General features: G+C 41.1%; 1 protein-coding gene across 1 annotated transcript in view; it reads left to right on the forward strand.

The window, feature by feature from the left end:
- The window catches only part of ATP2C2 (ATPase secretory pathway Ca2+ transporting 2), a 565,565-nt gene extending 555,088 nt beyond the window's left edge, over positions 1-10,477 (forward strand). The window contains exon 27 of the mRNA XM_069636231.1: positions 3,468-10,477. Within this exon, the coding sequence (XP_069492332.1) occupies positions 3,468-3,586 (119 nt within the window). The 3' untranslated portion in view covers positions 3,587-10,477. The remainder of the gene's footprint in view (positions 1-3,467) is intronic.
- Positions 10,478-11,735: the final 1,258 nt, after the last annotated feature.

The raw sequence follows: 11,735 nt of genomic DNA on the forward strand, positions 1-11,735 counted from the left end.
CTTGAGGACCAGTGTGAATGCTCCATAGTTTCATACAACATTAGAAATTGTTCTGTAATTTGGCAACCATATCCACCAGCCTTCTCCTTTACTACCCCCAACCGGCCCACTAGCCAGGAACTAAGGTACCTGCTGGCAGCATGCAATTTTGAATCCTGATCAAGATGTTATCCTAGTTTGATCTTTCCTGTGCACCCATCACTGTAGCTGCAAAACCTTACTACAGACTAGAACCTCACCGCCCAAGAGACTTGGATAATGAGTGATTTTTTTTTGCAAGAGTACCTATGATTTATTGTTGAGTCCTCAAACGCCTTTTAATTTGGGGTGTGATGCTACTGTGTCCATTGTTTTTTTTTGCCCTGCTGCCCATTCTCTCATTTAGGATGTTCATATGTATCTGATAGCATTTATATGTTTGCCCATCCACTGACGACTCTGCCCTGCCGGTGCTCACTGCCTCTCTTCACGTCTTGCGTAGCCTGGTCAGTGTGAGCTTCTCCGCTATAAACTGCTCTGAACCTCCGTTCTTGTGCTGGGTGGAGTCAGGCCTTTTAGATAGGACTACTTAAACCCCCTTTGCCAACAACTTAACTAATACATAATTGCCACATGAGCAATTTTTCAGGTGTATTTGTCAGTAGTGATGGCCAATCCTGCATCGCTGCAAGGATTGGTTATAATAGTTGAGAACGTGTTTTGCTTGACATTGGCCCTCATTACGACCCTGGCGGAGTGGGTTTACGCCAGCGGTATTCGCGGCGGACCCGTCCGCCCTACTACGAGTTCCCGTAGCGCCATGGAGCCGTTTTCCGCCTGGTTTTTCCAGGCGGAGAAATCCATGGCGCTACGGGACCTTGTTGTTAATTACGCCACCGTATTTTACGGTGGCGTAATTAACGCCTTCCCCACTCCCATTATACCCTATGGGGCAAAAATGGGAATGGGGAAGGGTAAAATGGGGAATGGGGATTTACCGCCCCGCCAAGGTCGGCATGGGGCGGTAAATCCGCCAACCCCCATGGCGGTATCGGCAGCTTTCCGCCGTGCTCCATGGTGCATATTGCACCACGATCTCCGCCAGGGTCGTAATGAGGGCCATTGTCACCCTACCTCAGTCTATAGGACACTAACCTAACCTTCTCCTTACAACATGTACAATCAATTTGATTTTAATCCTTTAAAAATTAGAATATGTGACAAAGTGTAATATTTAGAAGTTCCTTTTACTTTTTCAATTTTATGTTCTGTTTTATTTACTGTCACCTTCCACTTTTTCATATTAAGGACCCCATGCTTGATTAATATGTGAATTGCCATAGCCATATGAATATATGACCAATCTATTTGAGATGATCCTAATTAATAATTTCTCTAACAGTTTCATTTAATCTGTGAGACTCTTTATATCCACCCCTCCACCTAGCTCCCTGCTAATTATGTCAACAATGTAACCCTTTAAGCTTTCATTTGGTATCCAGTTTGAAGCAAATGTGCATATTGTTAAAATTATGCAAAGAAAATCATAGTTAAAAATGTGATCCATACTGATTCAAAATGTTACATTTGATCAAAGTGAAATAGGTAGCAGTTATTTCTTTAATCTCCTAGTAAAACAATTTGAAAATCAATGTGCTTCATGTCCTGTCCAAATAGTGAAATCTAAATCCATAAAACGTACATGGAGCATATGGGTCACATTAAATGTGTCATAATTCATAAGCTGCAGAAGACAAATATGCAATAGGTTGATACAATTCAGAACAAAGGCGAAATAAAGACATGCAATTAGTTAAAATATGTGTGTTTTAAAAATACTGTTAAGGGCATACAGCTGCTCCATGTTCATTTGTGTTGACCAAGGTCCATAGCATAATTAATTTAAATGCATTTATGAACATTACAATTCATTGATCATTTTAGACAAGTATTTCAGATAATTAAAGCCTAACATGTACAAGTTTATATATTCGCAAATTCACAGAATGCACCCTGTTCGATATAAATGATTCGAATTTAGTACATTTATATTCACAAATATTTCAAAGCTGATGAAATTAATATTCACTTTATCAAATGTCACTTGATGAAGCTTAAGCAAGAACCAGGCACTTGTCAGTGATTGAACTGCAGATAGATGATGACGCCATTTTAGAATTAGTCCTCAATAAAGATCTGTGACTCGCTAGAAAAGAAGGGCATGACTAAGGTATTCAGTATCTACTTGGCAAGATCATTCTGAGCACAGGGATATAGCCACCAGGAAGACCCAGAAATCTTCCCAGCCATTCCAAGACGGATCAGGGAGCAGCCACATGAATGCTAGGAAACCCAGGTTCGGCAGATTGCAGCGCTGAATTTGGGGAGATCTCTAAAATGCATATAAATATGTAGTGGAGACCTGGAATCATGCTGGTCACTCTTGAAATGGAGGGGCCCCAATTTCAACCATTCCCGCTCCACCATTCCGTTTCATGGCGTGTCTGTTTGTTGCAGGCGCAACCAATCAGGGCACGCTACATCTGAATGACCCGAGTGCATGGAAATCTGAATCTATAGGATTCTAAACAAGGCGCATCCTTGCACATGCGTAGCCGTTTGCAAATAATATAGTTTGCATGCAATATATTTTGGTCAAAGCTTCTTTTCGCGAAATATCATCATACCTGCTCACCTTCAATCGAACCAGCCAGTCATTGATTGTTCATGCTTAAAACATGTCTCAACTCCAACTTTCAGTAACCGGCATTATACTTGTCTGAATTTAAAATCATGTTCTCTTATGAATCGGGATGTGTATTGCAGGTATCCGTATACACACGGACCGTTCAAGTATATAGTATAGTCTTTAATGAACTATTTCCCCCCCCTAAATATAATCAAAACCATGCTCCTTTTATTTGTTGGGGAGCCAATTAAACTCGGCACCGAATCCAATTGTGTGTAGACCCCACCACATCAACATAGAGGCATAGTCGAGCAGAGGTTTAGGTCCTGCGTGTGCTAATGTGTGCCATGCTTATTGCACTAGCATCCACCGCTCCTTCCAAAGAAGAGCTACCCAGATCCAAGCATACATCTGCCCAGAGGGTAGTCTTCACATCAGTTCCATGAACACTCCAAGCCCGCATGGCCCATGTTTAAGCTAACGTGTCTGCATTTCCAATTCAAGAGCACAAAATGTTGGAGGTGTAGGACTAGCATTTGGAAGCTGGGGCTAGTAAATGCACATGTCCTCCATGAAGCCGCCCAAGATCTAATAGGTGCCATTAGATCTTGGGCGGCTTCATGGAAGACCATGTGCATTTACTAGCACCAGCTTCCAAATGCTAGTCCTACACCTCCAACATTTTGTGCAGGAGCAGTCCACACACTGATCATATTCATGACCGAAGTTTCGACAATGAGTTATTTTCGCAGCACAACTTGTTCCTGATGTTTTTTCTTTTTCTTCCTTTTTTTGTTAGATCTGCTGTTTTTAACCGGGCTGGCCTCTTCTGTTTTCATTGTCTCGGAACTGATCAAACTGTGCGAAAAGTACTGCTGTCGAACAAAGGGCATGGTGATCCTCACAGAAGAAGTCTGACTGGGCTGAGCGGCCTTTCCTTCTCTTCTTTTCAGCCTCTTTGCTCACTCTGTGGTCTGTCGCAAAACGACTTCATTTCCACCCTGCAGGTCTGCGCGCTCTTTTTGTATTTTGTACATACTGTAAAGAAACCCACAAGAAGCGAGACGGAGGCGTGTGTTGGCAGAAAGTGGGAAACAGCTGGCACACCAAGGCTCCTGGATTATCAGCCAAGCTCACCTTTTTTTTGGGAAGACCGGCCTGTGATGAGCCTCGATCCAGCCATCTCAGCTGTTATTTATATTGTTGATGGACAAATAATGTATTGTTAAGCCGAAGTGTGAAATATCACATCCCAATAGCCCCTTATTTTTGGAGCTAAAGCCTTGGAAGCTTCAAGTCTTTGTGTCATAAACATCCATCCCCTTCTTCATTCTCATTGTTCCGGAATCTAAAGCGTAATGTACCACTAATGTGGAAAATGTGCTACAATGCCAACTTGAGGGGATTTCAGATTTAAAATGGAGTTTTCGTATCAAAAAGAAGGCGGACCATCACTAACTTTGCCTCTTCTCACACGCCAGTTTTCTTTTCTGAAATTTAGCCTTTTGGGCTTGAAGGCAGAACAAAGTTTGAATACAGTGTCACAGCTTTTATGTTTCTGCTACTTGAGCCATGACCCAGTGTCGTATGCGACTTTTGTACGAAGCCTGGCTTTCCGGTTTCTGGGCCCATCTATGTCTGTGTTAACCTACTGTGAAGAAAAACGAGGGGCCTTATTCATGGATTGTTTGCGCCGAAAAAAAGACAGGATTTGTGTGCCATTCTGCCCGCTAATCCCTGTTTAACAAATGGGGATTTGCGGGCAGAATGGCGTACAAATCCTGTTTTTTTTTTGGCGTAAATAATCCATGAATCAGGGCCGAGATCAGGAAGACCTGTTTTGTTGTTGCATGAAGAAGAAATCCTCAATTACTTGCTGTTATTACTGTGTGATGGTTGATTGACTTGGCTAGTGGTGAAAACTGGAGAGATGGAACGGGGGAATGTCTTCCACGCGAGGGGTATTTTCTAGATGATCACTGTTCCCAATCTTCCTAAGGCATCGTACATGCTAGATGTTTTGAGCGGAGAGCCCTTAATATGCGCTTCAAACTTGCTGGTAAAAAAAGCTCTCAACTGTGTTCTGAAGGCAAAACACATTCTATAAAGTGAACATCTCTTACCTTCCTTATAATAGAAACGGTGGCCTTGTCTTGTTAAAAGCTCTTGATTTTCTACAGAAGACATTGAACAGAGGAAATTTTTTGATCGGCGCTTTCTCGTCAGAGCTTTTTTTACGTGACTGGGGAGATGGGTAAACCTGGTGGAGATTTCTGGTAGAGAACGGGCCCTTCGTTATCCTCGAGCCTGAAAGTGCAACTTTTTACCGCAGACTTTAAGAACTCCTTACAATGCCCAATCCTTGGTGGCTCTTTGTTGAGAATCCTAGGCATTCCTTTGAAGGTCTGGAACTAGCTGAGCTTTTCTGGTGGATAAATCTTCAAATTCTTTAGGCGGCATAAGATCTGTTGGCACATTCTTGCCAAGAGTTTAATAGTCCTTGGAATGCCTTACACATGTTGCAGAATTCTTTTGGGGAGCCCCCACCAGAGTCTATGGAAGACGGGAAACCCGCTAACGCTTTTTTCCGAAAGAACTACCATGCCGTTGTCGGAAGGCCTGAAGCATGCTGTCCTATTGTGAACAATTTACATTCCGCATATGACTTGAGAATGGCTGTAGCATTCATGTGGAGATCCGTAAGTATTAACAGATGGCTTCAAAGCTGTTGAAGTGTCCCACGCGACCTCCTAATCTGGCTGTGATTGCCCTGCCACTCTTAAGTAAGAGAACAATACATTAGATACACAGCAGTTATTGGGAAGAAAGGGGATAATAACTGGTGTAAACAAGCTCTTCTGTGTCTGCCCTTTGTTTACATACACAAATTAGCTTTAGTTAAGTTTCTCAGGTGGTCTCCCCCAAACTAAGAAAGAAAATCATAGTATGCTGTTATGAGCCTTTTTGCAGAATTCCGCATGTACCTATAAGTGTGTAAGGCATGTTGCCTGAACTTAACATGTAAGGCCTAGGGCCTAAGCCTAGAGATTGTCTGCAGTGCTCCGATGCGGAACTGCCTGCCCAACAACATAAAATAAATACATGATTACACTATATTAGTAAACCTTTTTGGGGGAATTCTTAAATGGTAATAACAATTATTTTTCTTCTTCTTTGCTGAAATAACTCCGACCACCTGCAAACAGTTTTGTTCTTTTAAGGGAATTAATCTCTGGCTAAACGAGTCTGTGCCATTCCAATCGTGATAACTACAGGTTTCAGTTGCGGTTTTTTCAGTGCACTATTGTGAATGCAAATTTCACCTTTGCCATCTGCAGACAGCATCCATCTGCACTTGCATCCGCTCACACTGAAAACCCATGTTCGGATTAGACTTGGGTAGAGCAAACTTCCACAGAATTTGTGGATATTCAAAATTAACTTAGAAATTTACAAAGTGGAAATTTTATTTGAAGATTGTTAAATATATATTTTTTTAATTTTCAGTGTGAACTTTTAGACAGGCTGATTTTTTCCAAGATATCGTTTTGGCAAAGTTTGTAAAATAGATGCTGTCAAAATGTCTTAATGTAGGGTATTGCTGCCATCTCATTTACAGAAACGAAATGCTGCTGTGAGCAGCAAGTGATGAGGTATTTCCTGTTTGTGTCACCTTTAGAGATGGCGCATGGACTCTGATAAAGAGTTCTGGGCAGATGATGAAGTGAATCGTGCCGAGAGGCGTAGGTTTATGGTTTAGCCAGTTATGAAGATTTTACCAATGGTAAATGCACAGCAAGCACTGATATCAGAGACTGACAAATTCTGTATGTGACTGGGCCTTATGGCGTCAGTTGTCCATTTTTCTGTCAATTATTGGAAAATGTCAATTTATCAACTGCATAATCATTTGTAGGTAGTTGAACATTTAATCATTCATTTCTTGTAAGGTAAACACTTGTTGAATATCGAAACAGAGCCTATAATGTCTCTGAGTAGGTTTTAGAATATCTGGACCAACGATACTAAAACAGGAAATTGGTGGATCGCACCATGATGCAACAGACAGTCCGTGAAAATGCATCACACTCAAGGGCTTGCTTGTGAAAAAAGGGAACGAGTGAACGAAGCAGCACACCAATCTTCAAGGACCCAGTTCAGTGTGTCATAGAAACTGTGAATGGTGGAAAGCAGTAGACATTTTGGCAATCCAGGCTGGGCAACATTGCCATATAGAATAAGAGCCTGAGTAGCGCCTTAGAGGCTGTGTTTATCTACCTTATTCCCACCTAAATTCCTGTTAGTGCCACATTGGAAATGCGGAATTTCCGCAGGAGCCAAGCATCACAGCACAGCTGGTTGTAATTTTCATTTTAGGTATGGTGATTGGAAAGAGGGAAGCTCACGTGGCAAGAGTGTCTGCAAGTTCATTGAAGGAATACAAGGCCCATTCAGTGCTTACTCACTCCTCTCTGGAGGGCTTAGCTTTATTTTATGACATGTTTAGCTAAATTCACATATTTTTGTATCCAGCCCATCCAATAGTATATGAAGGGAGTACCCCAAATTGTGACTTATTGTAGATATTTGTTTTCTATTTACGTATAACCACAGGTTTACCCAAGTCTGTGAAACCAGAATAGTGTCCGTAGAGTTCTCTGTCCATCTTGGTGGGTCCTGGTCTGCTGAGGTAGGCTTGCATCATGGTGGCGACTCCTGTTGGCATCTCTGAGCACTATGTATTTTAGCTGTTGTCCGGCTCTAGGAATTCTGTGAGAAGACCTCCAACATTTTCGGCCACCATGACCCACAAGGAACTCCTGATCTCGCTTCCCTTTTGTGATTGCAAAGAGTGCAGAGTTGTAGAACAGCATCTTTAGAGGGACACAGCAGGCACAGAAGAAACCAGTCATATAATCCATAGGAGGAACACAGAGGCAGACCAACGTTTCCCTCACTAAGCAAGGCAAGAAGGCCTTCGGGCAACAAAATGGAGATCATACGTAGGCACAACAGACCTGAAAAGAACCAAAAAGATTGTGGCACTTGGTGGACTGCGCCAGTTTGTTCGGAATTTGGAATCCTTGTCTTCCTGTGTAAAAACAACTAGGGCAATGTATACATGGAATTTACATTGCCCGACACATTCTTAGTATTCCTGATCCCCTGTGAAATCCGGAAGAACACTGGCAACAATCAAACCATTGTCTCGTGTGAAATCCTAAAGGACATTGGTCACAATTGAACCATTTTCGGTTTTAAAACCTGAAGGGCAATGTTTGCAATCGAACCGCTGTCTCGTGTGAAATCCTAAAGGCCATTGGTCACAATTGAACCATTATCTGTTCTAAAACCTAAAGGGCAATGTTTGCAAACGAACCGCTGTCTCGTGTGAAATCCTAAAGGACATTGGTCACAATTGAACCATTATCGGTTTTAAAACCTGAAGGGCAATGTTTGCAATCGAACCGATGTCTCGTATGAAATCCTAAAGGACATTGGTCACAAGTGAACCATTATCTGTCCTAAAACCTGAAGGGCAATGTTTGTAATCACGTACCGCTGTCTCCTGCGAAATCACGACCGACACTGGTCACAGTCAAACCAGCAGAAAAGGCACTGAGTGACATGATGTCACAATCAGGGGATGGGAAGCATATGCCGTGAACGGTTGTGGAGAGGTGCATATAGGCAGTGTGTTTGTGGGTCTTTAATGATTTCTCTATGCCACTGCAAAAAAAGAGGTTCTGAAACACACATGTGCCGATTTCTCTCACTGAAAGCTTTCCTACTCATAGCAGCGACTTTAGGGAAAGAGTCAACACACTCCAGAACTGCCTTGTGAACTAACATTGGGCATGTTTTATTCCAGTCAGCATTTTTGGGCAAATGGATGAGGGATGGAGTTCAGCCACAAAGTCGATGTGAGACCTCTGGATGATTAAAGGGATTTTTTCGCAGATCACAATTTTGTTGAGAGCACCCTCACGCTGGTGCACCCACATTCACTGCAAAGCGGACAATTGCTCAAAACCGAAGGAACTCATTTTTTTTTGTATATACTAGTTGTTTTGCACAAAATGTTTGATATCTGAACAAAATTATATTATTAAAATGTCTCTCCTTCCACAGTTGCAAAACTTGGGTGGGGCTGCTGGGAAATATCCCGCACACCTCCGAACAAGTGCATTTTTGCATTGTCTTGCTTTATCATGTGACATTGATCAAACGCTATGAAAAGTGCATTTACTCACTGGGCCGCAATGTAACTCTCTCTTCATTACAAATACATTAGAATATGCAAATATTATATGTCGGGGGGATGGGTTTCTCGCTGTGCATCAATAGATGAAGTGACAGATTTTTCAGGTGGCACTACCTAAACGGTAAACGTCACAAAATATTCTGCTATTAATTTGTGTCTCATGAAGTGTATAGAACGCGTTCTATGTCCTGGGTTTTAATATGAAAGGGATGGCCAGTCTTCTGCTTTCTTGAAATAAAACATGCAGTATTGTCCTCCTTGCCATTCTAGAATTGTAATGGGAAGATCCAATGTTGCCACTGTTGGGAACACTATTAAAAAAAGTTAAGTTAAAAGAAAAAGTATTCTGAAACACTAAAGTATTGGGTGCATTCACAAATGATGTCCAAACATAATTACCAAGAAAGTAATGAACATTTTCAGTTTACACAATGTTAGTTTACAGTTTATTTTTAGACAAATATTTGTATTGTCATTTTCAAACTCATACAACTAGTTTTGGGCATGAAATGGGATTTTACTTTTTACATTGATTCTTTTATTATTTTATGTTTAAAAAAGGCTTTTTCAAACCCCTTTTCGAATTGAACACTTTTTTCAAATTTAAAAACAGATATTTTGTGGGTCGGTATTTGGGAGAAAGTATGAATAACATTATTGCACAAAATCATGTATGTACAAGGTCTGGTTTTTCCAATGAAGGTCCTGCAATCAGCGTCAACTACATTGGAAAAAAAGGGTGAAATACGTACCTACTTGGTGAAACATGGGCAGAAATTCCTTCCTGCCTATGCAAAAATAATCGTATTTTACAGTTGGAATTCCAATAGGAAAAATCCAAATGTTGTGGCCCACCCCTAATAAGACAGTCTGCAATCCTTTAAACTGGTCTGAGATCGGAGTTCTAAGAGTCTGGTACTGTTGTACGCAACCTCACTACTTAGACCAGTCGACGCGGCTTTTACTAAGATTGTTGCATGATGCTGCTTAAAGAATGATGTGCAGGTGACGTGTAGACACACCACAGTGAGTTCCCAATTCATTGACCGTCTTTCTCCTTTCCATGCACACAATGATATAGTTCACGTTTTAGTGATAATTAAAGATTTCACCTCTAAAGCATTATTTCCTTTTAAACAAACTTGTTTTTCACCAGCTGTGTCTTCCTTAATTTATTCACATTTGTTTATCATTGCCTGTGATAATGTTCTTTTTCTGTTGGACAGTTAACATTGTATCATTTTTTAAACCAAATACTATAGATCATGTATTTATATTTATTAATGAAATAAAATGTGAATTGTTGATTGGTATTCTGTCAGTCACTGTTTTATTTGCGGGGAGGAGCCGTTACCAATGTATCCAAAAGCAAGCCAAACATTGTTCTGATATCTGTAGTGGTTGTTGAACACGGTGCAGCTGTGCTGTCCAAAGTGTGGACCTGCTCAATTATGTTTCATATCTGCTGGCTTCCTTACTATAATATCTGCAAAAACCAATGCTATGAACACTAATGTCTGAAAATAAATGTTTCATTCCAAGAAGTCTCTGGTCTATTCTTTTCCGTCTACAAAATGGCGTCCTCAATTTCAGAACACCTTGATGGGTCAAAACCGGAGGTTCTACTCTTTGCCTCCCCTTCTCTCCACCCCCGCCCCTCCCCACAGGGCTACATCTTTTTCTTCACCATGGTCTGAGCAGCTTGTATTTGGACGATGACCATTACATTCAGTAGCACAGTGAAGTTGTGTTCCATGTCCTGCATTAAAGGACGAGTCTCCTGGATCTGATGAATGTTGTTTACCCACACAATGATGACAATGAAACCGAAATGGAAGGCACAAACCCCCCCACACCCTCACAGCTTAATTGTAGAGGGCTTGGGATAAATAGCATGGAGCAAAGGCAGATCCATCCCCTACTGGGCTAAACCGTGAAAGAAAGCCATGGGATGCTTAATGGCAAAAGAAATGAGAAAAAACACTTTTACACAAATTGGAGAGCCTCAAATACACACATCAATGAGCATCATGATTTAATCACATACAAACGTTAAACACAGGCATAGTTAATCAATATATATGTGCAATGTTTGTGGTAAGAAAGAAACAAATGTACAACAAAACTTCCAAATAGAAAAAAATAACTTAGCTCCAAGTTTGACATACACAAATCGATGCCAAAAGGTTTGCATCAAAACATGGAACACAGAACCGATCAATTCATGAACTCTATAAACTGACATGTACATAACAACTAAATATATAAACTCGTGCTAGAGTATCCAATTTAATTACGAGCAGCACATTGCAACAAACACTAAAACATGTGCAAGACGCCATAAGACAATTAACAAAGAAAGAGGGGGAGTAAAGGGACGTTGAATCAAGGACTTGAGTTTGGGCATCAAGGGTCCTAATTCTTGTAAGTGATTAGCCCAGCCTCTTCAGGGCAAAGAATTGATTGTAGGCAGCAAATAGTGGATTCACATTTTCTCAAAGTGTTTGAATGTATTGTGTATATCTTTAAATGATTAGCTTTATAATTGTGCAATTCCAATGTAATAAGAATAAATGAGTACCTGGTACAATGGTCTCGCAATATATCAAAAACAGTTCTTTAAGTGACCTCAGACTGAGGTTCACAATTATTTTCCTATCCCAGGAATCAAACTGCGGTGATCTCGCCATGTATGAATAGACCTAAGAAGGCAGATCCATGATCTCGCTATACTGCTAGACTGTCTGAACCCCTGGCTGTCTATTGCAGTTGAGCACTTCGTCCAGAGTCATGAAAATAACA

The sequence above is a fragment of the Ambystoma mexicanum genome, chromosome 1q (assembly GCF_040938575.1).
Source record: "Ambystoma mexicanum isolate Mex_15411 chromosome 1q, UKY_AmexF1_1, whole genome shotgun sequence".
NCBI classification, from domain to species: domain Eukaryota; kingdom Metazoa; phylum Chordata; class Amphibia; order Caudata; family Ambystomatidae; genus Ambystoma; species Ambystoma mexicanum.